Source organism: Amphiura filiformis, chromosome 12, assembly GCF_039555335.1.
Source record: "Amphiura filiformis chromosome 12, Afil_fr2py, whole genome shotgun sequence".
Classification (NCBI taxonomy): Eukaryota; Metazoa; Echinodermata; class Ophiuroidea; order Amphilepidida; family Amphiuridae; genus Amphiura; species Amphiura filiformis.
In genome coordinates this window covers 28,207,616-28,227,248 of record NC_092639.1, presented here as the reverse complement: position 1 = coordinate 28,227,248, position 19,633 = coordinate 28,207,616, and the positions used below count along the sequence as shown (strand labels likewise).

At 37.0% G+C, this 19,633-nt stretch overlaps 1 protein-coding gene across 6 annotated transcripts in view; it reads left to right on the top strand.

Moving 5' to 3' along the window:
- LOC140166019 (sorting nexin-33-like) overlaps positions 1–19,633 on the top strand; it is a 100,470-nt gene that overhangs the window by 36,739 nt on the left and 44,098 nt on the right. For 3 of the 6 annotated variants that reach the window (XM_072189390.1, XM_072189388.1, XM_072189389.1), the window contains exons 2-4: positions 6,798–6,959; positions 11,360–11,509; positions 14,857–15,138. In XM_072189390.1, the coding sequence (XP_072045491.1) occupies positions 6,798–6,959; positions 11,360–11,509; positions 14,857–15,138 (594 nt within the window). Of the gene's footprint in view, positions 1–6,797; positions 6,960–11,359; positions 11,510–14,856; positions 15,139–17,593; positions 17,666–19,633 lie in introns of all 6 variants that reach the window. The other 3 variants (XM_072189393.1, XM_072189392.1, XM_072189391.1) reach the window with 2 other exon arrangements.

The following is a 19,633-nucleotide window of genomic DNA, read 5'->3' as shown; positions in this document are numbered from 1 at the left end:
TGTATTATGGTGAAAATGATATTGCGATAATAGTACATTTGGTAATTATTATGGTAAATTTTAGTCTTTAATTTATCTTTAATTTATCTTTTTCTGTAGTTTTCTGTAGGTTTGGATAGTAGCCCCTCCATTTTTTTGGGTTGGATTTGGGTGTATCTTAGAATTGCTTGCTGTTGGTAGTTGGTTTATAATTTTTTTTAGCCCAACTATTTCAATTTTATTTTTATTACAAAATGTGATATGCAATATTTTGTATAATTTGTAAACTTGATTTGAGATTTATTTATGTAATATAGTAAAATACCACAATAAAATAAAATAAAATAATAAAATTAAACTAAGCACGTTTGAAAACTCTGTGACAATTGTATTCAGAAGAGCAAGGCATCACACTCCATTTGTAGCTTTGTTTACAATGTCTTACATGTACACTAGCTTTGTTTACAATGTTTTACAGATACTCAATGCATCATGGCACAGTTCTTTAACCCAAATTGCTTCTGTATGCAAGTAATGACCTTAAAATACACTGAGTACTAAAACCCATGCTTCAAAACTTGAGGTTATCTCTAGAGCTATGGTTATTGAATAGAGGTTTCTTAACTATGCCACAAGACATGATGCTATTATATTTGAGTTCATAGTGCTATCAGTCATACACATGATGATTCACCTGTGCTGAGGTCGTTACTCGGACTAATAATAATCATAGATCTATTATTACCGCGATTACCACTGTACTAGTGCCAGCAAGATATACCCAGTAGTAGCTTTGTTCTCTTAAGGAGATGCTTGTTTCTTAGAAGAATCTGAATCAGAACCTTGTTCCCATAGCAACAAGAATGAATACAATTGAATTCTAGATGCTCATTACTATGCTAACTAGTGCAAGAGATTCCAAATGCAGGATTTGTTCTTTTAAAAGAAGATGCTTGTTTCTTACTGAATCAAAACCTCTTGATATGGGTAATGATGAGTTGCTATGGTAACAGGAATGGATACAATTGAATATTTTTTAATAGACTGAGAAATGTTTTTGGTATTTGCATTGTGATTTTTGTGTCTTTGTTCTAGGGCAATAAGACAGTGGTCTGGAAGTAAATGGCTGACTCAGTTTGATGGAAAAATAACCCATTAATCATCTGCAAAATCATTATTGTCATTGTACTCATTATTTAGTTTGAGCAACCCATTATTTTCATGTCTGCAAAATCATTATTGTCATTGTCATTATTTAGTTTGAGCTTTTGTTGGTTGCTTATTTTGATGTGGTTCTTTGCTTCAAAAGTGCTGTCAGTAGTGTGAGAAATAGTTCAAAGTTCACAGTCTATAACTTTGTATAATAATAGTGATTGCCTTCCCATTACCAGAAGTAAAAAGGGAAATAAATATTGCATAGCTGTGCAGTCAACTGTGGCTGTAAAAATAAAGTATATTTTTAGGTAAACTTTGAATGACTTCATGCTGTATAAATTTGGACTTTTCCACTGCTCAGTGCCAGAAGTGGATAAATGCAATAGGTGCCCTGTGAACATATGGTAACCATGTTAACTTACACACAATATATTGTACTCATCTACACATGGCAGCTACTGCACTTACCCACTTCTGGCACTGAGCAGCTTATCTGGTACATAAGTTTTGCAGCTCCACAGAATTTGTTACAAACTGATACACACTGAAGTGCCAATTCTGCAATTGTGAAGACAAGATGCATGTAAATTGTTATGCCTGAATATATATTACATGGATAGTTGAAATAAAATTGATCACCTACAGGCTACAAGTAGGTGAAAGTCTAATAAGCTTTTATGTCATGCAAGGTATTTTACGCTTGTAGCAAAAATTCTTCGCTCAGTTTGTGCTCCTAATTGGGCTACACACTTGTCATAAATTGTAAACAGGAAATTGGATCCACTACTAGAATTTCTTATCCTTTCTATGGTGTATTAACCCTCTTCTAATGAAGGGGGTGGGGGTAATACTGGCCCTTCCTTTTGCCCCCCCCCCTTTTTGCCCCCCCCCATCCAGCATGATAAATATGGGATAATTGTTGGATCATCCTTAGGGCTATTCCATTTAAAATCCACACACCCACTGTTGAAGATTTCACTGCCATATCAATACCAGCTGGAAATTTTGCTATCTTTATGTTAAATTTTAGTTGAAATTGCTCAACTTTATAAAATCCAATTAAATTTTGCTCAATTCGGCTTAAAATTAGACAATTACATGTGTATGTACAATCTACATACGTTTGTACCCCTTTTGATTGCTGAATTAGGCACTACATGAATATTTGATGATTAACTCATTTTGTTGGCCCTTGTATGACACTTTTCATATCTATTCAAAATCTGAGAGAAGACAGTTATGTCTGACCACATGACTTCCCTATTTGAGTGGATACAGCCTGGCTTTTAGCCGGTTTCCAAGGAAAGGCTAATTGTCAACACTGTCAGAGGAATCAGAACTTCCCATAAAATGTCATTGGGAAGGAGAGAAAGGAAATTGGCAAATGCTAGACATTACAAAATAGAAATGAAGAAGTCCTTAGTGATCATTGCTATTTGTGTCCTTAGTTCTGGGCCAAGTAGGTGAAATTCCGCAGGGATGGATCTCATTACTAGGTTAGGCTTGTCAAAAAATTCCAGCCTGAATCGCTGGTCAAATAATTGAAAAAGTTGACCAATTTTCTTATAAACATTCAGGTTTCAATGGGACAGTGTTGAAAAATTGCCCAAAATTTCTTAACCACTGGTTTCTATTGGACAGGAAATAATGCTGAAAATTGGGGGAAATCTTCAAAAGTCGCCCAATTGGGCTACCAAATTACGGGGGTTTGGCAACCTTGTTTTAGGCTACTTCCTTTGCACAGTTTTATTTCAGGAAAATTGTACTAGCTTTTACCGACACAATTAAAGTTCAGAAAATGGATTTCAAGTTGACACTTCAAGTTCTCAACAAATGTTTACGTTATACCCATAGTACAGGGATTGAGTTTTAAGGTGCGAAGTGCGATTCGCACGCACGCACGCCTGAAAATACGCCGAGGGTGCGATTTTCGCACACCTAAAAAAAAAAAAAAAAAAAAAAAAAATTTTAAATTTTTTTTAATTTTTAATTTTTATTTAGAATGTCCCTGAACTTAAAAATGTCCCTGAAATATTTTTAATTTTTTTAAAACTTGAAAAAAAAAATTACAAAGAGATTTAAAAAAATTATAAATTCATGTTCAAAATAGGCAAATTTATAATTGATGTTCACATTACAACCTATTTATGAAGTAAAGAAGCATACAAAACAAATGCATTTTAAAATCATTCATAGATTATTATGTGAACATAATTTACAAATTTGCCTATTTTAAACAAGAATTTATAATTTTTTAAAATCTTTTTGTAATTTTTTTTTTTAAATTAAAAAAAAATCCCAGGGACATTCTAAAGTTCCAGGGACATTCTAGGGACATTCTAAATCAAAAAAAAAAAACTAATTAAAAAAAAAAAAAATTACAAATGACACTAGCAATGAGTCCAAAGTCCAGGGACATCTATGCAGTATACACCATTCATTACCCCAGAGCTTTTACCATGGCCATTTAAAAAAAAGTACATGTATGTTGTCACAATTGCTAAGTTTTAGCTGAAAAAAAGCACACCTTGGTTTATTTAGGTGTGCGATTTGCAGCACACCTAAAAGCACACCTCGGGTTATCCAGGCGTGCGATTTACAGCACACCTGTCACATTGCAAAACTCAATGCCTGATAGTACATGTACGTGGAAAGTTTCAGACAGGCCAAAATATTTGTAGTTATGCAGGAAATCAAAATTAAGAAAGCCATAAACATGCTAGATCATCTTAATTGAATCAGGTGTATTTTCTAGCAACAATATTTATTGTTTACAAATGTGTGTGTTTGTTGATGTTTTATCATGTAGATCTTGATGTTGCTATAATAGAGGTTATCAGTGTTCTATAAGCTGCATATCCTACAAGCACTCCTATACCTTGTTTAGGACTTTCAAAAGAAGTACCTGCATGTGCAAACATGACAATTTCAAAATACACCCGCCAAAGTCATGAAGGCAACTCCGAGGTTGTGCATTGAATTAGTTTGAATGAGGAATACTATGGGAACCAGCGCCTTTTGTTAGAAGTCACGCATGAGTAAAGTGGATAACCTATGTTAATTTGTCAACAAATTTGACCTACATATTTCTATACATAAATAAAAGAAACATACTTAACATGGTTAGAAAACTTTAAAGTCATAAGGTTAAAACACCTGTAACAGAAAGAATACTGGTACAAAGCAATATCATTTGCAGCTTCTTATTTACACTGTAGCAAGCTGGCATTGATTTAATGACCTCGTCAGGTTGCTATTAATTAGCCAGTTTATACTTAAGCATCGAAATGAAGCATATATCGACATGAAAATTACACCACTTTTATGACGTATGGATGGAGTGTAGCAAGAAATTCTGATAAACAAATTCCCAGTTTCAAGGGAGAATATTACAAGTACTGGCGTGTCAGCTCACTATTTACGGTACTCCATGGCAAGCCATCATTTACAGAAAATCTCTAAATGCCCTCTTCAAGCGGGTCTCAATCAGGCAGTGACCCAACCACTAAAATTAAACATATTTTGACATGAAAACAACACCAATTATGAAATATGGATGGAGTTGTACATGTAACAACTACATGTAATTATGATAAACAAATTTCCTGTTTCAATGCCAAAGTACTGGCGTTTCAGCTTTCTATGGCCAGCTATCATTTACAGAAAATCTCTTAATGACCAAGCTGCTCTCGATCAGGCAGTTAGTTACCCGACCACCAAAATTAACGATATTTAGATGTGAAAACGACACCAATTATGAAGTATGGAATGTTGCAACAACAAGTTGTAATAAACAAGTTTCCTGGCTATTGCAGAGTGCCGCCTATAGAGGGCGGATTAAAGTTTGAACGAGGGTTACATATGTCGTTAACATGACGACTAATTGCTACATCAGGGGTGTGAGTCATGATGCAGGATATAGCTATGTGATATGCGCAACATGAACTTGATTGGAGGATCTCGTTGTTTTTACACATGTGCAAACTTTTGACTTGTCTATTGTTAGTAACTAGACAGCTTGTATAGGTCTATCGCTTGTTTTAGACATGCTATTAATACCTGTTTACTTACGCCAACATCAAGTTGAAGAAAGTATTTTTAGGAGAAAAATGACAAAGTGTACTCCCAGGGGGCACTCGGGACAAAGAGTTCAGATTCAAAAGGCGATATATACACCATTTTCAAACTTTTTATGTTTAAGCTGTCAACACTGCCCTATCATGCTGGCTTTTAATTGACACCCTAATCCAATGTATACTTTTGAAACTATGATTAAAAACTGCACATATTTTCTTTTTATGTCCAAATTTCAATTTGTGGCTACCAAGTTTGCAAATTTTATGCTGCAATATTTTGCCTGGATCGCCATATGAATAGTAACCAGGAAAAGTCATTAAGATCCCTGTCAATTGGTGGCGCCCTAACAGCTCTCATTCAAAATAACTTACTTGGATGCTGGTACACTGTAGTGAGTGTAGTCCTTCTGCTGTCTGTTATTGATAATTAGAATAACTGTTGTTAACAAGATAATTTGTGATGCAAGACAGTGAAACAAACAAAGCAGCAACAAAAGAGGACCCAAAATGAATGATTAGGTGCTAAATGGAATGAATAGATATATATCTGTAGTCTGATGTCTGTCAGTGATAATTAGAATGTCATTAGCAAGATAATTTTGGGGAACAAGGTGGTAAAACCTGCTATACAACAGCAACAAAAATGACTTGATGAACCCGAATGATATGATTTTTGCCTGGCAAACCAAAACTATATACCTTAAAAGGTACATGACCAGGTAGTAGACAGCCCTTTTGGTATTAGAAGAAAGCTCATATTTTTCTCATTACCTCAGTAAAATTTAACACTCAGAGGTATGTTTTGTTTAGATGGTGTAAACAAAAACATGGTCAAAAGTGGTAACCGCCACCGAAAGTATATAGTGAAGTACTTCTGCATGGGGCATTATACACATATTTGCTTCTCATATAAATGGCTGAACTGGAGCAATATAACTGAAAATGTGTATTGCATAAAGAATATGTATTCCTTTATTTAGGAAAGTAAAATTATCTTCTGAATGACAAAATTTCCCAGGGGATTGGGCCAGACTCCTCCAAGAAATGTTGCTGTGGAGGATCGCTACACCTCATCCACAACAAGTTTGTTAACTTCCTGCCATTGAATAAAGCCGGTGCGAGTACCAGTACCCATTTGTACACCTGGTGGGGAGAGGCATTAGGGGTGAATAGCCTCGCCCAACACGTAAGCACCACAGAGATTCGAACCCATGACCTTGAGGTACCTCACAAGAAACTTCCTAGATTCCCCACATATACACATAAGGGACTGTCTTTTGGAATTGGCAGGAATTGCTCTTCTGGAGCCTTCAAGGAGAGCTGTTTAGAGCAAATTACAACAGAATGTAAGGAGAGAATTGTCAACTAAGGAAAGCTAAAATCACTTTCCTATATCAGATTTAAGGAGAGCAGTAGAGAGTGATTAATCTCGCTCTCCTCAAAAGGCAGTGCTTGAGTAATACAAAGAGTGTTCCCGTTGTCAGAGAGTTCCCGTTAGCTTTTTGTGTTGAAACTAGCAAATAGATGGCCTATTGAATATGAAATCTTAATTAATTATGTGTGTTTGTTGTTATGTTTTAATCGCAGGCGAGAGTGATGTACGATTTTGATGGTGAGGTTGCCAACGGTGAACTCACAATCAAGGAAGATGAAGTATTGAATATCCTGAGACAAGACGTAGGAGATGGATGGTGGGAAGCAGAGAATTCACAAGGAGTCAAAGGGCTGGTACCGCAGGCTTATTGTGAGGTGAGTAGTGGACAAAATGAGTCAAGAGCGTTGCCCTAATATGTAATCGTTGTCAAAGATTTAGCTCAAATACAGCGAGCGGTGTAAATCCAGCTGAAGTTGTGCTCATACATACACCCTGCACATGTTGGCAGTTGTTAGTGTCCAAAAGTGTACTCCAGGGCTCGAATTTCAGGGCGCCCACGAAGGCCATTGCCTGCCCCTTTTCAGTTTTGGCCTTGTTACCCCCAGATCTTTGTCAACTTCAAGGCATTCTTCGTCACTTGTTGGCCTCCTTCTTTGTCTATGCCCAGTGGCCTTGAAAATGGGTGCCCCAAAAAAATTAAAATTCAAGGCCTGGTACACTCCTCTGGAATATTTTATCTGTGGTAGATTCAGATTGAATCTTTCTCAAAGGGTGTATGAAATTCAAATGGAGCTGTCTAATGTGTCCATTCCATTCGAAATTCATTCTCCCCCATGGAAGATATTTCTAAAATTATCTACAGGGGTAGTGTGGATTTTAAATGGAATAGTAAGGACCGTCGATGTTAGGATTTTAAAAAATCGATAATAATCGATAAATCGATTTTCCTCCCAATTTTAGTGACCTGAAAATTCAAGTCACTAAGCTTCTAAAATTTGAATTAGGCATATGGAAATGTATTAGAAACTTTTAATAGTGGTGAGGTAAAATAACACTTATTGATTCTAGAAGTTTTTACATTTCAAAACACGCCTGTACTGACATAATTGCGGCAGTTAACACACTGCTTACGCCCGATTTTTGGATTTTTTTTTCATTATCGGCAACTCCGATATATCGATTTTCTTCCGAAAGTGATATCGGCGATATTGATAGTATTGGATAGCCGATTTTTTGATTATTATCGATTCATCGACGGTCCTTATGGAATAGCCCAAGGTAAAACTGAAACTACATGTATGTCATGCGCATTCTCGATGCTACTGTACATGCTCAAATAAACGTGCAGGTGGTGGTATGCCCATGTTGCATGAAGTTTTGAAAATAGGCAGCACGGCCTTGAACATGTACACTGGTATTAATGTAGTTTCAGTTTTATTTGCTAAGGATTCTATAATTACCGAAAGGGTGTATCATACTCATAGGCAAAATATCTAATTTTCGATCATGAGAGGATGTACCGTTTGCGGCCGTCAGCGTATTTTTTGTGGAATAAATAACACAAGTGTGTGACCAACATAACTGGACCTTGCCTGGCGACGACCATATTTGAAAAAAGTGATTGGTCAATTCTCAAAAACTGTGTTGGCGCCGTTAGTGTGTGATCTTTGCATAGTATGCTCGATGCAAATATCTGTGCTTTCCCAAGTTGGCTCTCATGATCGAGAATTAGATAATTTGCCTATAGTAAGGTCTTTGACTCTAGTACTATGATGCATGTTCATCAAACATCTTCAATCATGTCATTGCTCCGTCCTGAGGCTAAGAAATAAGATATTGAAACAAGTATGAACTGTTATATTTACATTTAGCCTAGTGTGGTCAGTGACATCAATCTGTTGAGGCAGATGTTTTTCACACACATCAATGCAATGTCCTTTAACTTGTGTGTGTGTATGCAGTATTTGATTGAACACTTGCAATTTGAAGTTGCGCCATATATGACATGCGCACTGACGTCACTCACTCATGATGATCACTGACTACACTTGCGTAAAAGTAGCATGATTGTCACAGTATACCCATACATGTAAATAAAATGAATAGCAACTTTTGAATATAATTTAAACCCAGACACAGTTACTTGAAATCAATATAACCTTTTTGGTATTTATGATAATTTACTGGTGGTGTATGGCAGTGGCGATGGTAGGACTTTTTCAGATGGGAGGGGGAGAATGGGGGAAGCAACTCTCTTGGGGGAAATTTGATGGGAATTTTAAAAAATGGTCTAAAAAGCACAAAAAAGGCCTAAATATTTTCAATATCAGGTCAGCCACATCCCAATGGAAGCAAGAGAATGGACAGTTGACCCCTTTCCCCTCCTTGGTTACGCCACTGGTGTATAAACAACTCTTCTTTAGCTTGGCTCAACAATTTGATACATTGTAAATTCAATAGCAGTACCCCATCTACATCAGTGATGTCACCATGAACCTATACCCAAATGTCACTGATGGGAATAGTATGTTCAGATGGGTTGCATCCATGCCAGTCCCATTGTCATTGATAAAGATAAACATCTTATTGAAATCAAATTCTGTTTGACTGATTATTTCTGGTGCTGATAATGTGATCTGTCAATTACATTGGCTGTCTGTCATCATAGCACTCCATGTGTCATGAATGCATTCAAGTAGGGTTGCTATAAATATGCAATTTCAAATCACATATTTTTTTTTGCAATTAAAAAAAAAAATTATCGGATTTGGAGAATCCCTTGACCAAGTGCTGCAATAATTTTTTCAGCATTTTTTCAATGGACAGACACTCTTCCTGACAGTTGTTAATAATATTATTTCATCATTTTGGATAAAGAATAATCAATAAAATTTGAAGGAAATCACACATTATGGCATTAAAATGTCATTTACTTCCTAGTTTTGATAAGTTGTTTTGTGCTTGTGCACACAGTGGAAAATGTGTTTCTGACTGTGTATTAGTAACAGTTTACTAATGTTACTGTTGCCATACAATGTTGACGTTAGATGTCAAATATGTTACTTATGTTTTGTTAAGTACCAGGTACTAGATTAAAAATAAATTGACTTTCTAGCGTTCGTTCGTTTGTGTGACAGACCTGGATGTTCATAATAGAGGCAGTATGTGGGCATGCCAGTTCATTTGATGACAATAATGCACTATGCAACTTGCAACATGCAAGCTCTCGGCACACTTTTCACTTGATCCAAATGACCCTTGTCGCCCAACAAACCCATCAAGTCACATTCGAGCATCAACAGCTCTGGTAGGCTGCCATTTTTTATGCTTGAGTGAAATTATTGCAGCACACTTTTCACTTGATCCAAATGACCCAAGTCGCTACATAAACCCATCAAGTCACATTCAAGCATCAACAGCTCTGGTAGGCTGTAATTTTTTATGCTTGAATGAAATTATTACTGTCCAGCCAACCACCATAGCCTGGATGTTCCCCACCGCACCGTGGAGACTAAACATCCTTTTTTCAAGTGGTTCCATACAATTAGAGGAAACTATTTGGCTATTCCAGTTGAAGACCATGCACCCCTTAGGGAAGACATGACCTTTTATCTCCCACACAGTATGTGTAGATTTCAAGTGGAATCATCCATACACTATACAGGTAACCCCAATTTCAAATATACACTTCCTATGTGGAAGATTAAGTTGTGTCTACCATAGGGGGTGTATGTATTTCATCCGGAATAGCCAATTTATATGGCAGACCGCATAGGAAACTCATAGGAAGCTACAACTACCAAAGTTTGATGGTTTGAGGAAAAACGTCGTCAGGAGGTTAAGCACAGGACGATTGGTCATTCATAAGAACGTCACATTTATCAGATTGATAATATTGATACTGTCAAATCATCATATTAAAGGAAGGTGGGCCAATGATTTAGAAAATCAAACAGGAATGGCCCATTCATGGTAGACTGCATAGGAAACTCAAAGGAAGCTACAACTACCAAAGTTTGAGGAAAAACTCTGTCAGGAGGTTAAGCAAAGGACAATTCGTCATTCATAAGAATGTCACGTTATGATCAGATTGAAGGAAGGTGACCCAATATATTTGGAAAATCAAATTCTTTAAAACTTGCGTATAACATAAAATGTTGTCCCTTTCAAGCATTCGTGGAAAAGAACACATGAATGTTTCTTGTAAAATGTGACTAATTCCTTATGGAATTACTAACATTTATACAGCGTAATACTGGTAGTCTACAGTGTTTTTACTAATGATGATCATCAAGATCATGTAATATATTGATACCAAATTAAAGACTCTTCTCATTATATTGAAATTGTGAGTTTCAAATGGCCTCCACAGGTCCTGCACAGGTACAACATCGCTAAGGTACTCGACTGGTACACACAGAGTACCTACACAGTATCTATGCTACTACTGCACATGATCCACCAGCAGTGGTACTGCACTGGTACTACACTGATATTGTACAGTACCAGCCAAGTGTACCTGTGCAGACTGTGGTCCCAATAGGGATCTTGTAGTGGATACATTGCACTATGTAACTTTAAGTCTCCTTTTCTCATTGTTAGCATGCTCAAAACGATGGTGTTTGCGTACCACTGCTTTTTATCCTGATCAAGTTAGAAATTTGGTAGTCTAAACCATCACTGAACTAATTTTCTGTACTTTTTCACATTCTTGATAAATGGTTAAAAGAGTTCTAACCACATGTTAATTTCAATTTGCATATTTCTTTTCCAGGCTGTTGATGGTACGCAAGATGGTACGCAAGATGGTGTCTCATCGCCAGGGTCCTCTGTCCCATCACCTAGCTATGACGACAGGCAAGATGGTGTCGACGAAGAATGGGATTATGACGAAGAGTGGGATGGAGAACCGGGTTCACCTACGGTAAGGGCAAAGGTCATAGGATATGTGCTAGAATTAAAACTATGATTAGGTTTATGAATATTTATGTTTGATACCATTGCCATTGTCAAATTTAGTTTTGGTTTGGTCTTGGATTTTTGTCAGTGTCATTGTATTGTCAGTTCAGTTGTAGTTGTATTTTCACATTTTATTTAGAGACTCTTTTTGATGAGGGATCTGAATGGGCAATTCCAGTTGAAATCCAAAACACTCCCTATGGAAGACATAACCTTAATCTCCCAAACAAGGGGTATAGATTTCAAATGGAGTCACACATTCAGGTAACCTCATATAAATTCACCCTCCTTGTGTGGAAGATTAAGGTCATGTCTTCCATAGGGGGTGTGTGGATTTTAAACAGAATAGCCAAATGGTGTTGCACTGTTTTAAGCTTTGTCTTAACTTTCAAGCCTGAATGTAATTTTGAGCCTTGACTAAGTAGATTCCATATACACCAGGCACAAAAAGAAACTCGTCAGTTATATTCATCCTTGCTGTTCAATAACTTGATGATTTTGGATTATTCTGAAATATACATTTTGTTAATTGGACTTTTCTTTCTCATTTGACACCCTGTTCGTGAACATTGAGCAAGAATTTGCCAAGATATGCGCAGACATGCCAACTAGTACGGTTTCACCGTATTTTGTACGGTAAAACGTGATAAATACGGTAGTACGGTCACCCCCCAAAAAATACGGTATTCCAGAATTTTGACCAAAATAATAAAATGTTGTGTCTTAAAAAGATAAACGGCTGCAAGATTAGACTACCGACTGAATTACTGGTATCATTTGACCACTTTCTTGGTCTGTTAAAGTGGTTGCCTACATCGTTTTTCTCTCGACTTTCGGTGATGCATGCACATTAAAAATTATTATTTAATAGGCCTACAAGATGGTTTCCGAAATAATTTTCTTCCGACTTGCAGATTTTTCATGCACATTAATGTTTTTTATTATCCACCTAATGCTATGTCTTCTGAAGGTATTTAGTTAACTATTTAGCTCTTTTGGTGCAAAAGAATAAGGGGAAAAGAAGGTTTCCGACCTCCTTTTACTTCCGACTTTCGCACCATGCATGCACATTAAAGAAATATTTAATAGGCCTACAAGATGCTTTCCAAATAATTTTCTTCCCAATTGCAGATTTTCATGCACATTAATGTTTTTATCAACCACCTAATGCTATGTCTTCTGAAGGTATTTAGTTAACTATTTAGTGCAAAAGAATAGGCATAAAAGAAGGTTTCCAACTTCCTTTTACTTCCGACTTTCGCACCATGCATGCACATTAAAGAAATATTTAATAGGCCTACAAGATGGTTTCCGAAATAATTTTCTTCCGACTTGCAGATTTTTCATGCACATTAATATTTTTTATTAACCACCTAATGCTATGTCTTCTGAAGGTATTTAGTTAACTATTTAGCTCTATTGGTGCAAAAGAATAAGCATAAAAGGTTTCCGACCTCCTTTTACTTCCGACTTTTGCACCATGCATGCACATTAAAGAAATATTTAATAGGCCAACAAGATGCTTTCCGAAATAATTTTCTTCCCAATTGCAGATTTTTCATGCACATTAATGTTTTTTATCAACCACCTAATGCTATGTCTTCTGAAGGTATTTAGTTAACTATTTAGTGCAAAAGAATAGGCATAAAAGAAGGTTTCCAACTTCCTTTTACTTCCGACTTTCGCACCATGCATGCACATTAAAGAAATATTTAATAGGCCTACAAGATGGTTCCTAAATAATTTTCTTCCGACTTGCAGATTTTTCATGCACATTAATATTTTTTATTAACCACCTAATGCTATGTCTTCTGAAGGTATTTAGTTAACTATTTAGCTCTATTGGTGCAAAAGAATAAACCTACAAGAAGGTTTCGGACCTCCTTTTACTTCCCGACTTTCGCACCATGCATGCACATTAAAGAAATATGTATAGGCCTACATGCTTTCCCACTTTGTTTATTCAGATGATGATGATGATGATCAATGATTTTCTGAACTTGAAAGTTTTAACAAAGCATGCTTCTAACAACATTAGAAGTATTGTTTGGTCTACATACTTTATCCAATTTTGTGAGGTCAAAGGTCACATACAAGGTCAAAGGTCGACTGAGGTCACCAAATCTTTTAAAATTAATTTTCAACTGTGCATCATATATCCGAATTCAGCTTGATCAGTTATGTAATTAAGGAAATATGACGACTTTAAGATGGCCTCTTTCCATGTAAAGTATAGCAAAGTAGCACTTTCAATGAGTGATAACTCGTAAAGGAAGCATCTTTCTGTTTTGATTTATTACTTTGATGGAATGGTTCTTTGGTATTGCCAAATTTGATTGCAAATTTGTGAAGTGGGCCCCTGGACCCGGGCCGTTACGTGCTCGGTCGCACAAGTGCCACTGCTCCCTCTCAATTATGTGTTCTACTTTTGGAGTTTCTGGGGTTGGCAGGTATGCAAAAGGTACATATTTAAAAAATACGGTTTTAGGGTGCAAAATACGGATTTTTGTTCTTCTGAGTACGGAAATCTTGATTTCAAAGTTGGCATGTCTGTATGCGCCTCCAAATTTTCAAACCCCAAAATGAAAAGTTGCAATTTTAACGATTCAATTGTGCCTGTTACACTGTGTGCTTTATTGATTGGCCCGTGGTGCTTGTGTGCAATACAACGATGCGTTCCCATTGAAAATCGTTGAAAATGCAACTTTTGATTTTGGGGTTTGAGACTTTGGAGGCGCATATTTTGGTCAATTCTTGTTCCTTTTTCACGAACAGGGAGTCAAATGAGAAAGCAAAGTCCAATTAACAAAATGTATATTTCAGAATAATCCAAAATTATCAAGTTATTGAACAGCAAGGATGAATATAACTGACAAGTTTCTTTTTGTGCCTGGTGTAGATAAGATGTTGTTAAAATATATCAAATTTGAGTAAGTTCTTAAAATCTTTCAAATTGCACCCAAAATGGATATTTTGCTTTCCCGACTTTAATTTCTTTTAAAATACATAAAAAAATGCCAAAAACAACAATTCTTTATTTTAGGCTTAATATGATTTGAGGTATTACTTCTGCTGTTTTGAACCATGTTCCCAATTACAATGGTTTATTGGCTTTAGATATGAATGAAATCTGTATAAAAAAAAATGAAACAAAAAATGACCTTCAGATTTGTATTGCATAGTGAAAGACATTGCAAATAAAGCTGTGTGACTCCATTCAGATATAACTTCGTCTCATTTTTCAATAATATTTTAATGTGCTAACTCAAAACCAACAATTTATGTCAAACATTGTGTACTTTGTCTTGACAGAGAAAAAAAGCCCCAACCCCTCAATCCCAGCCACAACAGGGATCCAACGGCTCGGATCCTGGCCAGCGAGGGCCCCTTCAGAAAAGCACTTCCTTGCAGGTCCCAGACCCCCCACCGTTAACCCCTTTGCAGCGGAGCCTTGCTGCCAGCATGCATGGGCACAGCAGTGCCAGCACTATGCCCAACAGAGGGAAAAAAGGAAGGTCTTCTGCTAGACAGGAACACTGGCCCCAAGAGTCGGATGATGAAAGCAGCATCGCATCCATGCCCCGACGCGTCTCTGTGAGTCCCATGGCCCGTTGCATCGTGATGGGATGACTTGATGTCTGACCCATTTGGCTATTCCACTTAAAATCCACACTACCCCTGTGGAAGATTTTGGAAATATCTGCCACATGGGGAGTATGAGTTTCAAAGGGAATGAACACATTAGCAGCTCCATTTGAAACTCACCCTCCCTGAGTGGAAGATCCAAGTTGAATCTTTCTCATAGGGTGTATTAATTCAAATGGAGCTGCCTAATATGTTCATTCCATTTGAAATTCCATACTCCCCTGTGGAAGATACTTCCAAAATCTTCCACAGGGGTAGTGTGGATTTTAAATGGAATAGCCCATTTGCATCTTGATTGGATGACTTGATCAGTATATTTGAATACAATGATTTGATTGGATGACTTGATCAATCACTACATTTGAATACAATGATTTGCATTTGAAAAAATGACATGTTTGTGATGGATGGTTCCATGTTGTACATGTGATGTGCATATTTTGCATGATAAATATTCATTTCAGTGACTATCTTTTAAAAAAAAAAAAGGGCAAAATTTTTACAATGATGAGAGTTGTGTGCTTGTAGGTGTTGAAGGCTGTCACTCTTGTTTTGTGATGGTTTGTGTACATATACTTTTTGTGTACATTTCATCATGTGATTTAATAGCTCTTTGTTGACATCACTGGTTTGTTTATGTTGTTGTGTTGTGAAACCATTTCAAATCCAGTTTTGGTAAAAGATGATATTTATATTTATATACATGTCCCACATATTGCTGTCCAATGAACTTTCACAAAGAGAGCCTCAACACAAAAATATGACCATATCCCACAGACACAGATTATCCCAGGCTTACATACATGTACGAGGGGGTATCAAAAAGTTTTAGAAATCGCCCAGAAGTGAACGAGCTATATCAATGAAATGTTGTCAGTGCAATCACTGGTCCTTATATGTACACTATGATGCAAAAATGGTCTCATAAGAATGTTTACTTATTTTACACGCGCTAGATGTCAGTACCTGCCTAACCAGCAAAATGGAGAAAATTGAGGCATGTAGCATGATAAAGTTCCATTTTAAGGGTTACAGTGCCCAAAAAATCTGTGATGAAATAAAAATTCATTTTCCAAAAAGCAACAGTGACAATATCACAATCACCACAGAAGATAACTTTCATTTCATCATCGATTTTCTAGGCACTGCAACCCTTAAAATGCAGGATCTTAATAACGCTGCTTGCCTCAATTTTCTCAATCTTGCAGTTTATGCGCAGTAACTGGGGCAGCGGGTTATTGGCATCTAGTGCATACCTATGAGACCATTTTTGGACCATAATGTACATAAGGACCAGTGATTGCACTGACAAAATTTCATTGATATAGCTCTTTCACTTCTGGGCGATTTCTAAAACTTTTTGATACCCCCTCGTATGATGTACTTTCATTCCACCCATTTCCATTGTTCTTTCCTTTGCCACCTATGGCTTCATACTGGATATTCCATCTTCCATTCAACTATTTGTTTTCCATGTCATCGCTTCAACCTTCTCTTTAGCATTTATCCCTTCGCACACAGCGACAACGCCTGGTAAATAATTATATTGTACAGGCAGGGAAACTAAATCTATACATGACAGTGTAACTGTTATGGACGCCGATACACATGTATTGATTTTCAGACGATATATCTTTGGACACCGGGGTAGAAAATGATGAATATCTCCAGTGATTTTTGTTTCGAAAGAAACCAATTGCAAGGCTTGCACTTGAATATATGTGTTGAAAGAACATGTTAGTCGTAAGCGTGTGTATTGGCAAACAACCGTGCATTTTGAAATCAAAAACTGACAAAAATTCGGATTTTATATGTGCAGAATTAAAAAAATGACTGCTGCCCTCATTCATCAACACTGCGGGGTTACCCATAACACAGTACACTAGCGCAGTGTAGACCACTGGTAGAGATAGTCTTAAGCAGATGCCGTACCAGGCTCACTGACATCTACAGAGGTCGGCTGACCAGGCTATTGTCAATTGCCTTAGTCTAGTCCCTTGGTCCATGGTCTCAAAACTATTAAACAGGTCGGAACAAATTAGCCTTGCATGGCTGTTGAAGAACTAGTGGATTCAGCCTACCATCATGGAGATTTCTACCATGAAGATGTCGGGGCGATGAAACTGTGTCTCATTCGTATAATCAGCCAACTGTTGCCTCCTGATTTTTCTTCCACCTTTCACATCCTCCATGTCATTGACCCGGGTCATTGACTGTCCACCAGTACCATGTTTTTGTTTTAAAACTATTTTATAAATTCTGTTTCTATGCATTCTTTCAATGTCTCCTTACTTTTATGTCTTGACCACCTTCTCATTAACATGTGTACCTTCCTATATATACCGCGCCACATGTACCCTTTGCCTAATTGTATATATCCCCCCTTCTCTCTCCCACCCACCAGCCACAAACACAGGCACCAAACGGTGTATACCGGCAAACATCACAAACGTCTCAGTGGTCTGTTTCCTCCACGGTAGGTGCAAGATGTTACCATTCCATGACAGCCTATGTGTGTGTGTGTGCACCATTTTGACTTCCATGAATTAATCATTACCTCGTTAATTGGCATCATATTGCTGTGGTTGTTGACCTATTTTTACTCCCATTGTGTGTTTACTAAATTACATGCCTTTGTCAATGGAATTTGTACTGTAGGCTATTGACCTATATATACCAGACAATACTGATACGTACAATCTCATGTAGGGAAACATCCTCAAGAAAAGTTTTTTCTGGCATCGGGCCAAAATATGATCCTTTGTACATAATCTTGGTTTCAATTGGCATTTATATTAATCATGCGCATTTAGTCGTCAAGTTACTTTCAGGAAATATCCATGAATGTGAGGTGATTTTGGTGTTGTGTGCCCTTAAAGACAAGTCTACAGTATTATGGAGAGCCTGTCACCCTATTTTTGATAACAAAATAATCCATTTTACAGGAAGTATTTGAATAGATTTAATTGTCACTTGTCAGTTTTAATAACTGAAAATGTAATTTGTTTGATGTACACTTAATTATCTTTGTATGTTTGACATTTTGAACCTATTGCAAGATCATTATGATATCATTTTAAAGCTAAAGTGAATGGGATAAATGTTGAAATTGAATCATTAGATCGAAGGTTTCCGTGAATCAAAAGCAAAAACCCTATAAGGATGCTGGTAAATTTCAGCTGAAACCAAGTCTTTACAATCTAAACAGGTGAAATCTGAAAAGCAAGTGAGAACTCAGTTCATTTTAATTAAATAATTAAAAGTTAATCTACTTCCTTTTCACTGTATTTCCTCTCTAGCCTGAATCCTTTGAAGTCTCCTAAATCCTTAATGTTGCCTTACTCGGTACAACCCAATATCACCTGCAAGCAACCATGAAATAATTACTGGAGGAAACAAGCAAACGAACATGATGCTGGCCTACATGTTATGACATCACAATCACGCTAAAAAAAATCCCTAGTATTACAAACAGTCTTCAAATCCAATAGTTTACAAAAACGTACACAGTAGGCAAGAGCTTAGGGGCTGTGCAATAATTATGAGCCCTGGGGAGGGTAAAATTGGGAGGGCAAGAAATTTTTGGCGAGCCGAAGGGGGGGGCAAGAAATTTTTGGCAAGCTGAGGGGGGGGCAAGCAATTTTTTGACACACATTCATGGGGCGCCTTTGAAATGAAATGCTCTAAAACGGCTTAGGAAAACAGTACAGAAACGCTTTAATATGCAAATTTTCCTGCTTGCTGCGCTCGTAACACATATCTACACCGTTTGGGGTTTGCAAATAGGGATCCCAATTGGCATGTGCAAAGGGGAGGGCAAAGAATTTTTGGCTGCCCGAGAGGGGGGTAAGCGATTTTTGGCAGGCCAAGAGGGGGGGGTGCAAGCGATTTTTGGCAGGCCGTTCGGAAATTTTACACCCCCCCTCATAATTATTGCAGAGCCCCTTACTTAGTGCTCACTTATCAAGTCATTTCTATTGACAAGGTGCATAACATCCTGACGTTCCACTGTCTTCTTTGTGTCGTATTCTCTCTAATTGAAGCCCCCGCTGTAAGAAACGGCCCACCATTTTGTCACAACCGAACTATTCCATAAATGCTGTCAAAATATCAACCGTACATGTGTATTTTCGAACATCCAACTTCTGATTTTACAACATCCATGTGTGCTGCCATTGTGATCAACAGTGTTTACAGTATATATTTGTAGAAATTCCTTATTGTTTGTGGAGCACTGTCAGATGGTATTGGCTATGTTTTAATTATCATTGTAAAAAATACTTATATAATTAAATGCCCCCCTTTTGGAAGATGAATGCTCCTGGCGTTAATTAGAGAGGATACATTAATTACAAGTTATGGATTTGTAGTGTTTCTTTTAGGTCATCCACACTTGCTCACAAAAGTTTTCATTTTCCATCTAGGTAGTATTTCCACGTCAGAA